An 18183-nucleotide genomic window follows, 5' to 3' on the forward strand; every position below is an offset into this window, starting at 1 on the left:
TATACAGCAATACATGAACAGAGTAAATATACAGGAAACAATGAACAGAGTAAATATACAGGAAACAATGAACAGAGTAAATATACAGGAAGACATGAACAGAGTAAATATACTGGAAGATATATACAGAGTAAATATACAGAGATATATACAGGAAGACATATACAGAGTAAATATACTGGAAGATATATACAGAGTAAATATACAAGAAGACATATACAGAGTAAATATACAGGAAGACATACAGTACCAGTGAAAAGTTTGGACACACCTTCTCATTCAAGGGTTTTTCTTTATTTTTACTATTTTCTACATTGTAGAATAATAGTGAAGACATCAAAACTATGAAATAACACATATGGAATCATGTAGTAACCAAAAACAAAGTGTTAAAAATATATTTTATATTAATAGTAGTGCACTTTATAGGGCATAGGATGCCATTAGGACGGCGCCAGAGACTCACAGCGTTCTGTTTCTTTGCCAGCTCCTCCAGAGTGTCCACTAGGGCGTCATCGGCTACCTCTAGAGGGGTTTGTCCCTGGAACAAGGACACCTATCATTTAGTGCATTGACATCAAGAGTGTCCAAAATGGCACCCTATTCCCTGGATAATACACTACTTTAGACAAGGGCCCTGGTCTAAATTAGTGCACTATGTAGGGAATAGGGTTCTATAGGGCCCTGGTCTAAAGTAGTGCACTATATATAGGGAATAGGGTTCTATAGGGCTCTGGTCTAAAGTAGTGCACTATATAGGGAATAGGGTTCTATAGGGCTCTGGTCTAAAGTAGTGCACTATATATAGGGAATAGGGTTCTATAGGGCTCTGGTCTAAAGTAGTGCACTATATAGGGAATAGGGTTCTATAGGGCTCTGGTCTAAAGTAGTGCACTATATAGGAAATAGGGTTCCATAGGGCTCTGGTCTAAAGTAGTGCACTATATATAGGGAATAGGGTTCTATAGGGCTCTGGTCTAAAGTAGTGCACTATATAGGAAATAGGGTTCCATAGGGCTCTGGTCTAAAGTAGTGCACTATATATAGGGAATAGGATTCTATAGGGCTCTGGTCTAAAGTAGTGCACTATATAGGAAATAGGGTTCCATAGGGCTCTGGTCTAAAGTAGTGCACTATATAGGGAATAGGGTTCTATAGGGCTCTGGTCTAAAGTAGTGCACTATATAGGAAATAGGGTGCCATTTGGGATGATCCCATTACCAACCCCTGTGTAACAATACTGCTGAGTTAGCATGTAGTATAGGAGTGTCTGGGGGAGACTAATACAGCCCCAGAGTGGAGGTGTCTGGGTACATAGGGAGACTAATACAGCCCCAGAGTGGAGGTGTCTGGGGAGACTAATACAGCCCCAGAGTGGAGGTGTCTGGGGGAGACTAATACAGCCCCAGAGTGGAGGTGTCTGGGGGAGACTAATACAGCCCCAGAGTGGAGGTGTCTGGGGGAGACTAATACAGCCCCAGAGTGGAGGTGTCTGGGGGAGACTAATACAGCCCCAGAGTGGAGGTGTCTGGGGGAGACTAATACAGCCCCAGAGTGGAGGTGTCTGGGGGAGACTAATACAGCCCCAGAGTAGAGGTGTCTGGGGGAGACTAATACAGCCCCAGAGTGGAGGTGTCTGGGGGAGACTAATACAGCCCCAGAGTGGAGGTGTCTGGGGAGACTAATACAGCCCCAGAGTGGAGGTGTCTGGGGGAGACTAATACAGCCCCAGAGTGGAGGTGTCTGGGGGAGACTAATACAGCCCCAGAGTGGAGGTGTCTGGGGGAGACTAATACAGCCCCAGAGTGGAGGTGTCTGGGGGAGACTAATACAGCCCCAGAGTGGAGGTGTCTGGGGGAGACTAATACAGCCCCAGAGTGGAGGTGTCTGGGGGAGACTAATACAGCCCCAGAGTGGAGGTGTCTGGGGGAGACTAATACAGCCCCAGAGTGGAGGGGTCTGGGGAGACTAACACAGCCCCAGAGTGGAGGGGTCTGGGGGAGACTAATACAGCCCCAGAGTGGAGGTGTCTGGGTACATAGGGAGACTAATACAGCCCCAGAGTGGAGGTGTCTGGGTACATAGGGAGACTAATGCAGCCCCAGAGTGGAGGTGTCTGGGTACATAGGGAGACTAATGCAGCCCCAGAGTGGAGGTGTCTGGGTACATAGGGAGACTAATGCAGCCCCAGAGTGGAGGTGTCTGGGTACATAGGGAGACTAATGCAGCCCCAGAGTGGAGGTGTCATAATACCCATAAAACCTAGCGGTCAAACAGGGAAACGGCTCCAATTGTTTTTCCCCATAGGGGATTTTAAAAACACTTAAAATAAAAGCTGTGTTTCCTGTAGGCTTACCCTGGCATGACGTTTTGATAACCCTGTAAATCTCTCTCGGACAAGGTGACTTTTATCAATATATTCAACTCTATTTACTCTCAGATTAGAACATGCTAATTAGCATGTGGGGGGGGGGGGGTGTTCTTAATGTTTTGTACACTGAGTGTATGCATATATCTTCACCCCACTCACCACGTTGTTGAGAGCAGCCATGTCACACATGTTGTCAGCCAGCAGAGAACACACCTCCTGCTGCCCCCAGTGAGCCGCAGCATGCAGGGCTGTCCAGCCATCCACATCACCACTGTCTAAATCCAGACCACACTGGAGCAGGACCCTGTGGGGGGGGGGGGGGGGGGAGAGAGAGATGAGGATTGGAGAGAGAGGAGGGAGAGAGAGAGAGAGATGAGGGTGGGAGAGGGAGAGGAGAGAGAGAGAGAGAGAGAGAAGGGAGAGAGATGAGAGAGAGAGAGAGAGAGAGAGAGAGAGAGAGAGGAGGGGGAGAGAGAGATGAGGGCGAGAGAGAGAGAGGAGGGAGAGGAGTGGGAGACAGGAGAGAGAGAGAGAGAGAGAGAGAGGAGGGAGGGGAGTGGGAGAGAGAGAGAGATGAGGGTCGGAAAGAGAGAGCGAGAGAGAGAGAGAGAGAGATGAGGGTCGGAAAGAGAGAGGAGGGAGAGAGAGAGAGAGAGAGAGAGAGAGAGAGAGGAGGGGGAGAGAGAGATGAGGGTGAGAGAGAGAGAGGAGGGAGAGGAGTGGGAGAGAGATGAGGGTGAGAGAGAGATGAAGAGGGAGAGAGAGACAAAGAGGAGGGAGAGAAGCAGACAAGTTAGAAAGAGGAGGTGGTTGAGGTAAGGCAAAATGTGAGGTGGTGAGGATGACTAACAATCGGGGCAACGTTAAGTATGTTTAGCATGTTTAGCACGTTTACTATGCGTAGCACTGGCTTTATCAATAAGTGCATTGAGGACGTCGTCCACTCAGTGACTGTACGTACATACCCCAACCAGAAGCCATGGATTACAGGCAACATTTGCACTGAGCTAAAGGGTAGAGCTGGCGCTTTCAAAGAGCGGGACTGTAACCCGGATGCTTACAAGAAAACCCGCTATGCCCTCCGACGAACCATCAAACAGGCAAAGCGTCAATACAGGGCTAAGATTGAATCATACTACACCGGCTCCGACGCTCGTCGGATGTGGCAGGGCTTGCAAACTATTACAGACTACAAAGGGAAGCACAGCCATGAGCTGCCCAGTGACACGAGCCTACCAGACGAGTTAAATCACTTCTATGCTCGCGTCGAGGCAAGCAACACTGAGGCATGCAAGAGAGCATCAGCTGTTCCGGACAATTGTGTGATCACGCTCTCCGTAGCCGACGTGAGTAAGACATTTAAACAGGTCAACATAAACAAGGCTGCGGGGCCAGACGGATTACCAGGACGTGTGCTCCGAGCATGTGCTGACCAACTGGAAGGTGTCTTCACTGACATTTTCAACATGTCCCTGATTGAGTCTCTAATACCAACATGTTTCAAGCAGACCACCATAGTCCCTGTGCCCACTCACTTCATGACTTCTATGTAGCCCTTGGCAGCAGCCACGTGTAGTGCTGTGGCCTTGGTGTTAGGGTGAGGTGTGAGCGCGCCACTTCCTGCCAGCACCGCGTTGGCATCCGCCAGCATCACCCGCTCCTCTTCCCGCCTCGCCATGTCCACGTCAACCCCTAAGAGAGAGGAAGAGGGACACATGCAACAGATGGGTACCCAGATTCCATAATAATCCCTAGTGACCCTGCTTCTAGAACACCCAGACTACATAATAATCCCTAGTTACCCTGCTTCTAGAACACCCAGACTACATAATAATCCCTAGTTACCCTGCTTCTAGAACACCCAGACTACATAATAATCCCTAGATACCCTGCTTCTAGAACACCCAGACTACATAATAATCCCTAGTTACCCTGCTTCTAGAACACCCAGACTACATAATAATCCCTAGTTACCCTGCTTCTAGAACACCCAGACTACATAATAATCCCTAGTTACCCTGCTTCTAGAACACCCAGACTACATAATAATCCCTAGATACCCTGCTTCTAGTATTATAGAACACCCAGACTACATAATAATCCCTAGTTACCCTGCTTCTAGAACACCCAGACTACATAATAATCCCTAGTGACCCTGCTTCTAGTATTATAGAACACCCAGATTCCATAATAATCCCTAGTTACCCTGCTTCTAGAACACCCAGACTACATAATAATCCCTAGTTACCCTGCTTCTAGAACACCCAGACTACATAATAATCCCTAGTGACCCTGCTTCTAGAACACCCAGACTACATAATAATCCCTAGATACCCTGCTTATAGTATTATAGAACACCCAGACTACATAATAATCCCTAGTGACCCTGCTTCTAGAACACCCAGACTACATAATAATCCCTAGTTACCCTGCTTCTAGAACACCCAGACTACATAATAATCCCTAGAGTGACCCTGCTTCTAGAACACCCAGACTACATAATAATCCCTAGTTACCCTGCTTCTAGTATTATAGAACACCCAGACTACATTATAATCCCTAGTGACCCTGCTTCTAGAACACCCAGACTACATAATAATCCCTAGTTACCCTGCTTCTAGAACACCCAGACTACATAATAATCCCTAGTTACCCTGCTTCTAGTATTATAGAACACCCAGACTACATAATAATCCCTAGTGACCCTGCTTCTAGTATTATAGAACACCCAGACTACATAATAATCCCTAGAGTGACCCTGCTTCTAGTATTATAGAACACCCAGACTACATAATAATCCCTAGTTACCCTGCTTCTAGAACACCCAGACTACATAATAATCCCTAGATACCCTGCTTCTAGAACACCCAGACTACATAATAATCCCTAGTTACCCTGCTTCTAGAACACCCAGACTACATAATAATCCCTAGTGACCCTGCTTCTAGAACACCCAGACTACATAACAATCCCTAGTTACCCTGCTTCTAGTATTATAGAACACCCAGACTACATAATAATCCCTAGTTACCCTGCTTCTAGAACACCCAGACTACATAATAATCCCTAGTTACCCTGCTTCTAGAACACCCAGACTACATAATAATCCCTAGTGACCCTGCTTCTAGAACACCCAGACTACATAATAATCCCTAGTTACCCTGCTTCTAGAACACCCAGACTACATAATAATCCCTAGTGACCCTGCTTCTAGAACACCCAGACTACATAATAATCCCTAGTTACCCTGCTTCTAGAACACCCAGACTACATAATAATCCCTAGTTACCCTGCTTCTAGAACACCCAGACTACATAATAATCCCTAGTGACCCTGCTTCTAGTATTATAGAACACCCAGACTACATAATAATCCCTAGAGTGACCCTGCTTCTAGTATTATAGAACACCCAGACTACATAATAATCCCTAGTTACCCTGCTTCTAGAACACCCAGACTACATTATAATCCCTAGAGTGACACTGCTTCTAGTATTATAGAACACCCAGACTACATAATAATCCCTAGTTACCCTGCTTCTAGAACACCCAGACTACATTATAATCCCTAGTTACCCTGCTTCTAGAACACCCAGACTACATAATAATCCCTAGTTACCCTGCTTCTAGAACACCCAGACTACATAATAATCCCTAGTTACCCTGCTTCTAGAACACCCAGACTACATAATAATCCCTAGTTACCCTGCTTCTAGAACACCCAGACTACATAATAATCCCTAGTTACCCTGCTTCTAGAACACCCAGACTACATAATAATCCCTAGTTACCCTGCTTCTAGAACACCCAGACTACATAATAATCCCTAGATACCCTGCTTCTAGTATTATAGAACACCCAGACTACATAATAATCCCTAGTTACCCTGCTTCTAGAACACCCAGACTACATAATAATCCCTAGTGACCCTGCTTCTAGAACACCCAGACTACATAATAATCCCTAGAGTGACCCTGCTTCTAGAACACCCAGACTACATAACAATCCCTAGTTACCCTGCTTCTAGTATTATAGAACACCCAGACTACATTATAATCCCTAGATACCCTGCTTCTAGAACACCCAGACTACATAATAATCCCTAGATACCCTGCTTCTAGAACACCCAGACTACATAATAATCCCTAGTTACCCTGCTTCTAGAACACCCAGACTACATAATAATCCCTAGTGACCCTGCTTCTAGAACACCCAGACTACATAATAATCCCTAGTTACCCTGCTTCTAGAACACCCAGACTACATAATAATCCCTAGATACCCTGCTTCTAGAACACCCAGACTACATAATAATCCCTAGTTACCCTGCTTCTAGAACACCCAGACTACATAATAATCCCTAGATACCCTGCTTCTAGAACACCCAGACTACATAATAATCCCTAGATACCCTGCTTCTAGTATTATAGAACACCCAGACTACATAATAATCCCTAGTTACCCTGCTTCTAGAACACCCAGACTACATAATAATCCCTAGATACCCTGCTTCTAGAACACCCAGACTACATAATAATCCCTAGTTACCCTGCTTCTAGAACACCGACTACATAATAATCCCTAGTTACCCTGCTTCTAGAACACCCAGACTACATAATAATCCCTAGTTACCCTGCTTCTAGAACACCCAGACTACATAATAATCCCTAGTTACCCTGCTTCTAGAACACCCAGACTACATAATAATCCCTAGATACCCTGCTTCTAGAACACCCAGACTACATAATAATCCCTAGTTACCCTGCTTCTAGAACACCCAGACTACATAATAATCCCTAGATACCCTGCTTCTAGAACACCCAGACTACATAATAATCCCTAGTTACCCTGCTTCTAGAACACCCAGACTACATAATAATCCCTAGTTACCCTGCTTCTAGAACACCCAGACTACATAATAATCCCTAGTTACCCTGCTTCTAGTATTATAGAACACCCAGACTACATAATAATCCCTAGTTACCCTGCTTCTAGAACACCCAGACTACATAATAATCCCTAGTTACCCTGCTTCTAGAACACCCAGACTACATAATAATCCCTAGTTACCCTGCTTCTAGAACACCCAGACTACATAATAATCCCTAGTTACCCTGCTTCTAGAACACCCAGACTACATAATAATCCCTAGTGACCCTGCTTCTAGTATTATAGAACACCCAGACTACATAATAATCCCTAGAGTTACCCTGCTTCTAGAACACCCAGACTACATAATAATCCCTAGTTACCCTGCTTCTAGTATTATAGAACACCCAGACTACATTATAATCCCTAGAGTTACCCTGCTTCTAGAACACCCAGACTACATAATAATCCCTAGTTACCCTGCTTCTAGAACACCCAGACTACATAATAATCCCTAGATACCCTGCTTCTAGAACACCCAGACTACATAATAATCCCTAGTGACCCTGCTTCTAGAACACCCAGACTACATAATAATCCCTAGAGTTACCCTGCTTCTAGAACACCCAGACTACATAATAATCCCTAGTGACCCTGCTTCTAGGTCTCGCCCTACAGCATCCTCAGTGAGTTAATGACTATGTTGATGTGGGTCTGTGTGTTAACGAGGCGTGACTGTGAAAACCTAACACCCTACCTTGTTTCTTGATCTCTCCCTTCAGCAGTCTCTCCATAGCATCCTCAGTGACCACATCCAGAGGAAGCTCTCCTTCGCTGTTCACCGCCCCCACACGGGCACCGTGCTCTATCAGGTACCTGCAACATAGACTCACAACATAATGGTTCCTACACACACACACACACACACAACATAATGGTTCCTACACACACACACACACACACACAACATAATGGTTCCCACACACACACACACACAACATAATGGTTCCTACACACACACACACACACACACACAACATAATGGTTCCTACACACACACACACACACACACAACATAATGGTTCCTACACACACACACACAACATAATGGTTCCTACACACACACACACAACATAATGGTTCCCACACACACACACAACATAATGGTTCCCACACACACACACACACACACACACACACACACACACACACACACACATAATGGTTCCTACACACACACACACACACACACACACACACACACACACAACAATGTTTTCTACACACACACACACAACATAATGGTTCCTACACACACACACACACACACAACAATGTTTTCTACACACACACACACACACACACACACACACACACAACATAATGGTTCCTACACACACACACACACACACAACATGTTTTCTACACACACACACTTTAACAGATCCTACACACACAACATAATGTTTCCTACACACACACAACACCACATCAATGTATTGTACAGTGCAGTGGTTCTTCATCCTGGTAACAAAGAGTGGACATTTAACACTACACACCTGATTCCACTGATCATGGCTTGTTTGTTGTTTACTCCATGTGTAACTGTGTGTTGTTGTTTACTCCATGTGTAACTCTGTGTTGTTGTTTACTCCATGTGTAACTCTGTGTTGTTGTTTTACTCCATGTGTAACTCTGTGTTGTTGTTTACTCCATGTGTAACTCTGTGTTGTTGTTTACTCCATGTGTAACTCTGTGTTGTTGTTTACTCCATGTGTAACTCTGTGTTGTTGTTTACTCCATGTGTAACTCTGTGTTGTTGTTTTACTCCATGTGTAACTCTGTGTTGTTGTTTACTCCATGTGTAACTCTGTGTTGTTGTTTACTCCATGTGTAACTCTGTGTTGTTGTTTACTCCATGTGTAACTCTGTGTTGTTGTTTACTCCATGTGTAACTCTGTGTTGTTGTTTACTCCATGTGTAACTCTGTGTTGTTGTTTACTCCATGTGTAACTGTGTTGTTGTTTACTCCATGTGTAACTCTGTGTTGTTGTTTACTCCATGTGTAACTCTGTGTTGTTGTTTACTCCATGTGTAACTCTGTGTTGTTGTTTTACTCCATGTGTAACTCTGTGTTGTTGTTTACTCCATGTGTAACTCTGTGTTGTTGTTTACTCCATGTGTAACTGTGTTGTTGTTTACTCCATGTGTAACTGTGTGTTGTTGTTTACTCCATGTGTAACTCTGTGTTGTTGTTTACTCCATGTGTAACTGTGTTGTTGTTTACTCCACGTGTAACTCTGTGTTGTTGTTTACTCCACGTGTAACTCTGTGTTGTTGTTTACTCCACGTGTAACTCTGTGTTGTTGTTTACTCCATGTGTAACTGTGTTGTTGTTTACTCCATGTGTAACTCTGTGTTGTTGTTTACTCCATGTGTAACTCTGTGTTGTTGTTTACTCCATGTGTAACTCTGTGTTGTTGTTTTACTCCATGTGTAACTCTGTGTTGTTGTTTACTCCATGTGTAACTCTGTGTTGTTGTTTACTCCATGTGTAACTGTGTTGTTGTTTACTCCATGTGTAACTCTGTGTTGTTGTTTACTCCATGTGTAACTGTGTTGTTGTTTACTCCATGTGTAACTGTGTTGTTGTTTACTCCATGTGTAACTCTGTGTTGTTGTTTACTCCATGTGTAACTCTGTGTTGTTGTTTACTCCATGTGTAACTCTGTGTTGTTGTTTACTCCATGTGTAACTCTGTGTTGTTGTTTACTCCATGTGTAACTCTGTGTTGTTGTTTACTCCATGTGTAACTGTGTTGTTGTTTACTCCATGTGTAACTGTGTTGTTGTTTACTCCATGTGTAACTGTGTGTTGTTGTTTACTCCATGTGTAACTGTGTGTTGTTGTTTACTCCATGTGTAACTGTGTGTTGTTGTTTACTCCATGTGTAACTCTGTGTTGTTGTTTACTCCATGTGTAACTCTGTGTTGTTGTTTACTCCATGTGTAACTCTGTGTTGTTGTTTACTCCATGTGTAACTCTGTGTTGTTGTTTACTCCATGTGTAACTCTGTGTTGTTGTTTACTCCATGTGTAACTGTGTGTTGTTGTTTACTCCATGTGTAACTCTGTGTTGTTGTTTACTCCATGTGTAACTCTGTGTTGTTGTTTACTCCATGTGTAACTCTGTGTTGTTGTTTACTCCATGTGTAACTCTGTGTTGTTGTTTACTCCATGTGTAACTCTGTGTTGTTGTTTACTCCATGTGTAACTCTGTGTTGTTGTTTACTCCATGTGTAACTCTGTGTTGTTGTTTACTCCATGTGTAACTCTGTGTTGTTGTTTACTCCACGTGTAACTCTGTGTTGTTGTTTACTCCACGTGTAACTCTGTGTTGTTGTTTACTCCACGTGTAACTCTGTGTTGTTGTTTACTCCATGTGTAACTGTGTTGTTGTTTACTCCATGTGTAACTCTGTGTTGTTGTTTACTCCATGTGTAACTCTGTGTTGTTGTTTACTCCATGTGTAACTCTGTGTTGTTGTTTACTCCATGTGTAACTCTGTGTTGTTGTTTACTCCATGTGTAACTCTGTGTTGTTGTTTACTCCATGTGTAACTCTGTGTTGTTGTTTACTCCATGTGTAACTCTGTGTTGTTGTTTACTCCATGTGTAACTGTGTTGTTGTTTACTCCATGTGTAACTCTGTGTTGTTGTTTACTCCATGTGTAACTCTGTGTTGTTGTTTACTCCATGTGTAACTCTGTGTTGTTGTTTACTCCATGTGTAACTCTGTGTTGTTGTTTACTCCATGTGTAACTCTGTGTTGTTGTTTACTCCATGTGTAACTCTGTGTTGTTGTTTACTCCACGTGTAACTCTGTGTTGTTGTTTACTCCACGTGTAACTCTGTGTTGTTGTTTACTCCATGTGTAACTGTGTTGTTGTTTACTCCATGTGTAACTCTGTGTTGTTGTTTACTCCATGTGTAACTCTGTGTTGTTGTTTACTCCATGTGTAACTCTGTGTTGTTGTTTACTCCATGTGTAACTGTGTTGTTGTTTACTCCATGTGTAACTGTGTTGTTGTTTACTCCATGTGTAACTCTGTGTTGTTGTTTACTCCATGTGTAACTGTGTTGTTGTTTACTCCATGTGTAACTCTGTGTTGTTGTTTACTCCATGTGTAACTCTGTGTTGTTGTTTACTCCATGTGTAACTCTGTGTTGTTGTTTACTCCATGTGTAACTCTGTGTTGTTGTCTGTGTCACACTGCTTTGCTTTATCTTGGTCAGGTCGCAATTATAAATGAGAACTTGTTCTCAACTAACCTACCTGGTTAAATAAAGGTGAAATAAAAAATAAATAAATAAAAATAAAAAGATTTGATGATGAGTTGATTAGTTGGAGTCAGGTGTGCAACCCCTTTGGGATCCTCAGGACCAGGATGTAGAACCAGTAGTATAGTGGAACAGTGTGATATTAAATAGACAGAGGACCCACTTGGTGATCTGTATGAACCCGCAGGAGGCAGCAGCGTGGAGGGGGGTCCATCCCTCGTTATCCCCCCGGTTTACATCACTTCCACTCTCCACCAGGAACTGGACCATCTCTGCATTCTCATCTATACACGCCTGCAGAGGACAGGAAACACATTGGTAGGTGAGAGATGTGAGTGAGAGAGGACAGGAAACACATTGGAAAGTGAGAGATATGAGAGATGTGAGTGAGAGAGGACAGGAAAGACATTGGAAGGTGAGAGATGTGAGAGAGAGAGGACAGGAAACACATTGGAAGGTGAGAGATGTGAGTGAGAGGACAGGAAACACATTGGAAGGTGAGAGATGTGAGAGAGAGGACAGGAAACACATTGGAAGGTGAGAGATGTGAGAGAGGACAGGAAACACATTGGAAGGTGAGAGATGTGAGAGAGGACAGGAAACACATTGGAAAGGTGAGAGATGTGAGAGAGAGAGAGAGGACAGGAAACACAGTGGAAGGTGAGAGATGTGAGAGAGAGGACAGGAAACACATTGGAAGGTGAGAGATGTGAGAGAGAGAGAGAGAGAGAGAGAGAGAGAGAGAGAGAGAGAGGACAGGAAACACATTGGAAGGTGAGAGATGTGAGAGAGAGAGGACAGGAAACACAGTGGAAGGTGAGAGATGTGAGAGAGAGGACAGGAAACACATTGAAAGGTGAGAGATGTGAGAGAGAGAGGACAGGAAACACATTGGAAGGTGAGAGATGTGAGAGAGAGAGAGGACAGGAAACACATTGGAAGGTGAGAGATGTGAGAGAGAGGACAGGAAACACATTGGAAGGTGAGAGATGTGAGAGAGAGAGAGGACAGGAAACACATTGAAAGGTGAGAGATGTGAGTGAAAGAGGACAGGAAACACATTGGAAGGTGAGAGATGTGAGTGACCTTGAATATAAATCAAGTTTTAAAAGCATACTGTGAGTTTTGGGTCTAATGAGACCTTCATCAGACGATACATGATCAAACGCTGAATCTTTACACATTGATTAAAACATTTTTTCCTCGACCTAGAGAGGGGAAACAGAGACTTGTTAGAGATGAGATTGTGGTTTTAATGTCTAAATGGATTAGTGCACGGTGCTAGCAACACCGTGGTTTTGGGTTTAATTCCCAGATGGGACATTGAATAAATACAGTCACCGGTCAATGTTGACATTTCTGTTCCGTCGCATAAAAGCATCTGCTAAATAACCAGATTTCTTATTCTGGACAACTTTGGACTACGTAAGGCTATAAGAGGTGTTTCTGTTTCATTTCTAACTCAATTCTGACCACTTGATTAGTGGCACACTCCTGGATAATTAACTTTGGGTTGGTAGCGAAGACAAATCTAGACGGTTCTAAAAACCTGGAGTGTCTATCTGTCTGTCTGTCTGTCTGTCTGTCTGTCTGTCTGTCTGTCTGTCTGTCTGTCTGTCTGTCTGTCTGTCTGTCTGTCTGTCTGTCTGTCTCTACATGGCCTGGAGTGTCTGTCTGTCTGTCTGTCTGTCTGTCTGTCTCTAAAGGGCCTGGAGTGTCTGTCTGTCTGTCTGTCTGTCTGTCTCTAAAGGGCCTGGAGTGTCTGTCTGTCTGTCTGTCTGTCTGTCTGTCTGTCTGTCTGTCAAGGGCCTGGAGTGTCTGTCTGTCTATCTGTCTGTCTGTACATGGCCTGGAGTGTCTGTCTGTCTGTCTGTCTGTCTGTCTGTCTGTCTCTAAAGGGCATGGAGTGTCTGTCTGTCTGTCTGTCTGTCTGTCTGTCTGTCTGTCTGTCTGTCTGTCTGTCTGTCTGTCTGTCTGTCTGTCTGTCTCTAAAGGGCCTGGAGTGTCTGTCTGTCTGTCTGTCTGTCTATCTGTCTGTCTGTACATGGCCTGGAGTGTCTGTCTGTCTGTCTGTCTGTCTGTCTGTCTGTCTGTCTGTCTGTCTGTCTCTACATGGCCTGGAGTGTCTGTCTGTCTGTCTGTCTGTCTGTCTGTCTGTCTCTGTCTGTCTCTCCATGGCCTGGAGTGTCTGTCTCTACATGGCCTGGAGTGTCTGCCTGTCTGTCTCTACATGGCCTGGAGTGTCTGTCTGTCTGTCTCTACATGGCCTGGAGTGTCTGTCTGTCTGTCTGTCTCTACATGGCCTGGAGTGTCTGTCTGTCTGTCTGTCTCTACATGGCCTGGAGTGTCTGTCTGTCTGTCTGTCTGTCTGTCTGTCTGTCTGTCTGTCTGTCTGTCTGTCTGTCTGTCTGTCTGTCTCTACATGGCCTGGAGTGTCTGCCTGTCTGTCTCTACATGGCCTGTAGTGTCTGCCTGTCTGTCTCTACATGGCCTGGAGTGTCTGTCTGTCTGTCTGTCTCTACATGGCCTGGAGTGTCTGTCTGTCTGTCTGTCTGTCTGTCTGTCTGTCTCTACATGGCCTGGAGTGTCTGTCTGTCTGTCTCTACATGGCCTGGAGTGTCTGTCTGTCTGTCTCTACATGGCCTGGAGTGTCTGTCTGTCTGTCTGTCTGTCTGTCTCTACATGGCCTGGAGTGTCTGTCTGTCTGTCAGTCTCTACATGGCCTGGAGTGTCTGTCTGTGTCTACATGGCCTGGAGTGTCTGTCTGTCTGTCTGTCTGTCTGTCTGTCTCTACATGGCCTGGAGTGTCTGTCTGTCTGTCTGTCTGTCTGTCTGTCTGTCAGTCTGTCAGTCTCTACATGGCCTGGAGTGTCTGTCTGTCTGTCTCTACATGGCCTGGAGTGTCTGTCTGTCTGTCTCTACATGGCCTGGAGTGTCTGTCTGTCTGTCTGTCTGTCTGTCTGTCTCTACATGGCCTGGAGTGTCTGTCTGTCTGTCTGTCTGTCTGTCTGTCTGTCTGTCAGTCTCTACATGGCCTGGAGTGTCTGTCTGCCTGTCTGTCTCTACATGGCCTGGAGTGTCTGCCTGTCTGTCTCTACATGGCCTGGAGTGTCTGTCTGTCTGTCTGTCTGTCTCTACATGGCCTGGAGTGTCTGTCTGTCTGTCTGTCTGTCTGTCTGTCTGTCTGTCTGTCTGTCTGTCTGTCTGTCTCTACATGGCCTGTAGTGTCTGCCTGTCTGTCTCTACATGGCCTGGAGTGTCTGTCTGTCTGTATCTCTCTACATGGCCTGGAGTGTCTGTCTGTCTGTCTCTACATGGCCTGGAGTGTCTGTCTGTCTGTCTCTACATGGCCTGGAGTGTCTGTCTGTCTGTCTCTACATGGCCTGGAGTGTCTGTCTGTCTGTCTCTACATGGCCTGGAGTGTCTGTCTGTCTGTCTGTCTGTCTGTCTGTCTGTCTGTCTCTACATGGCCTGGAGTGTCTGTCTGTCTGTCTCTACATGGCCTGGAGTGTCTGTCTGTCTGTCTCTACATGGCCTGGAGTGTCTGTCTGTCTGTCTCTACATGGCCTGGAGTGTCTGTCTGTCTCTACATGGCCTGGAGTGTCTGTCTGTCTGTCTGTCTGTCTCTACATGGCCTGGAGTGTCTGTCTGTCTGTCTCTACATGGCCTGGAGTGTGTGTCTGTCTGTCTGTCTCTACATGGCCTGGAGTGTCTGTCTGTCTGTCTGTCTGTCTGTCTGTCTCCAGATGGCCTGGAGTGTCTGTCTGTCTGTCAGTCTCTACATGGTCTGGAGTGTCTGTCTGTCTGTCTGTCTGTCAGTCTCTACATGGCCTGGAGTGTCTGTCTGTCTGTCTGTCTGTCTGTCTCTACATGGCCTGGAGTGTCTGTCTGTCTGTCTGTCTGTCTGTCTGTCTCTACATGGCCTGGAGTGTCTGTCTGTCTGTCTGTCTGTCTCTACATGGCCTGGAGTGTCTGTCTGTCTGTCTGTCTGTCTGTCTGTCTGTCTGTCTGTCTCTACATGGCCTGGAGTGTCTGTCTGTCTGTCTGTCTGTCTCTACATGGCCTGGAGTGTCTGTCTGTCTGTCTGTCTGTCTGTCTGTCTGTCTGTCTGTCTGTCTGTACATGGCCTGGAGTGTCTGTCTGTCTGTCTGTCTGTCTGTCTGTCTGTCTGTCTGTCTGTCTGTCTCTACATGGCCTGTAGTGTCTGTCTGTCTGTCTGTCTGTCTCTACATGGCCTGGAGTGTCTGTCTGTCTGTCTGTCTCTCCATGGCCTGGAGCGTCTGTCTGTCTGTCTCTACATGGCCTGGAGTGTCTGTCTGTCTGTCTCTACATGGCCTGGAGTGTCTGTCTGTCTGTCTGTCTCTACATGGCCTGGAGTGTCTGTCTGTCTGTCTGTCTCTACATGGCCTGGAGTGTATGTCTGTCTGTCTGTCTCTACATGGCCTGGAGTGTCTGTCTGTCTGTCTGTCTCTACATGGCCTGGAGTGTCTGTCTGTCTGTCTGTCTCTACATGGCCTGGAGTGTCTGTCTGTCTGTCTGTCTGTCTCTACATGGCCTGGAGTGTCTGTCTGTCTGTCTCTACATGGCCTGGAGTGTCTGTCTGTCTGTCTGTCTCTACATGGCCTGGAGTGTCTGTCTGTCTGTCTCTACATGGCCTGGAGTGTCTGTCTGTCTGTCTCTACATGGCCTGGAGTGTCTGTCTGTCTGTCTGTCTGTCTGTCTGTCTCTACATGGCCTGGAGTGTCTGTCTGTCTGTCTGTCTGTCTGTCTGTCTGTCTCTACATGGCCTGGAGTGTCTGTCTGTCTGTCTGTCTGTCTGTCTGTCTGTCTGTCTGTCTGTCTCTACATGGCCTGGAGTGTCTGTCTGTCTGTCTGTCTGTCTGTCTGTCTGTCTGTCTGTCTCTACATGGCCTGGAGTGTCTGTCTGTCTGTCTCTACATGGCCTGGAGTGTCTGTCTGTCTGTCTGTCTGTCTGTCTGTCTGTCTGTCTGTCTGTCGCTACATGGCCTGGAGTGTCTGTCTGTCTGTCTGTCTGTCTCTACATGGCCTGGAGTGTCTGTCTGTCTGTCTGTCTGTCTCTACATGGCCTGGAGTGTCTGTGTCTGTCTGTCTGTCTGTCTGTCTGTCTGTCTGTCTGTCTGTCTGTCTGTCTGTCTCTACATGGCCTGGAGTGTCTGTCTGTCTCTACATGGCCTGGAGTGTCTGTCTGTCTGTCTGTCTGTCTGTCTCTACATGGCCTGGAGTGTCTGTCTGTCTGTCTGTCTGTCTGTCTGTCTGTCTGTCTCTACATGGCCTGGAGTGTCTGTCTGTCTGTCTGTCTGTCTCTACATGGCCTGGAGTGTCTGTCTGTCTGTCTGTCTGTCTGTCTCTACATGGCCTGGAGTGTCTGTCTGTCTGTCTGTCTGTCTCTACATGGCCTGGAGTGTCTGTCTGTCTGTCTGTCTGTCTCTACATGGCCTGGAGTGTCTGTCTGTCTGTCAGTCTCTACATGGCCTGGAGTGTCTGTCTGTCTGTCAGTCTCTACATGGCCTGGAGTGTCTGTCTGTCTGTCTGTCTGTCTCTACATGGCCTGGGTGTCTGTCTGTCTGTCTGTCTGTCTGTCTGTCTGTCTGTCTGTCTGTCTGTCTGTCTGTCTGTCTCTACATGGCCTGGAGTGTCTGTCTGTCTGTCTCTACATGGCCTGGAGTGTCTGTCTGTCTGTCTCTACATGGCCTGTGGTGTCTGTCTGTCTGTCTGTCTGTCTGTCTGTCTGTCTCTACATGGCCTGGAGTGTCTGTCTGTCTGTCTGTCTGTCTCTACATGGCCTGGAGTGTCTGTCTGTCTGTCTGTCTGTCTCTACATGGCCTGGAGTGTCTGTCTGTCTGTCTGTCTCTACATGGCCTGGAGTGTCTGTCTGTCTCTACATGGCCTGGAGTGTCTGTCTGTCTGTCTGTCTGTCTGTCTGTCTGTCTGTCTGTCTGTCTGTCTGTCTCTACATGGCCTGGAGTGTCTGTCTGTCTGTCTCTACATGGCCTGGAGTGTCTGTCTGTCTGTCTCTACATGGCCTGGAGTGTCTGTCTGTCTGTCTGTCTGTCTGTCTCTACATGGCCTGGAGTGTCTGTCTGTCTGTCTGTCTCTACATTGCCTGTGGTGTCCGTCTGTCCGTCTGTCCGTCTGTCTGTCTGTCTGTCTGTCTGTCTCTACATGGCCTGGAGTGTCTGTCTGTCTGTCTCTACATGGCCTGGAGTGTCTGTCTGTCTGTCTGTCTGTCTGTCTGTCTGTCTGTCTGTCTCTACATGGCCTGGAGTGTCTGTCTGTCTGTCTCTACATGGCCTGGAGTGTCTGTCTGTCTGTCTCTACATGGCCTGGAGTGTCTGTCTGTCTGTCTGTCTGTCTGTCTGTCTGTCTCTACATGGCCTGGAGTGTCTGTCTGTCTGTCTGTCTCTACATTGCCTGTGGTGTCCTGTCTGTCTGTCTGTCTGTCTGTCTCTACATGGCCTGGAGTGTCTGTCTGTCTGTCTGTCTCTACATGGCCTGGAGTGTCTGTCTGTCTGTCTGTCTGTCTGTCTCTACATGGCCTGGAGTGTCTGTCTGTCTGTCTGTCTGTCTCTACATGGCCTGGAGTG

The 18183-nt window shown here is 46.1% G+C and overlaps 1 protein-coding gene across 4 annotated transcripts in view; it reads right to left on the reverse strand.

The window, feature by feature from the left end:
• LOC106561824 (protein phosphatase 1 regulatory subunit 12A) overlaps nucleotides 1–18183 on the reverse strand; it is a 65109-nt gene that overhangs the window by 32102 nt on the left and 14824 nt on the right. For all 4 annotated transcript variants that reach the window (XM_082957470.1, XM_082957469.1, XM_082957471.1 and 1 more), the window contains exons 2-6: nucleotides 11742–11872; nucleotides 7997–8115; nucleotides 3907–4063; nucleotides 2531–2675; nucleotides 467–541 (exon numbers count right to left, since the gene is read on the reverse strand). In XM_082957470.1, the coding sequence (XP_082813596.1) occupies nucleotides 467–541; nucleotides 2531–2675; nucleotides 3907–4063; nucleotides 7997–8115; nucleotides 11742–11872 (627 nt within the window). The remainder of the gene's footprint in view (nucleotides 1–466; nucleotides 542–2530; nucleotides 2676–3906; nucleotides 4064–7996; nucleotides 8116–11741; nucleotides 11873–18183) is intronic.

Source organism: Salmo salar, chromosome 10 (genome assembly GCF_965601325.2).
Source record: "Salmo salar chromosome 10, fSalSal1, whole genome shotgun sequence".
NCBI classification, from domain to species: Eukaryota; Metazoa; Chordata; class Actinopteri; order Salmoniformes; family Salmonidae; genus Salmo; species Salmo salar.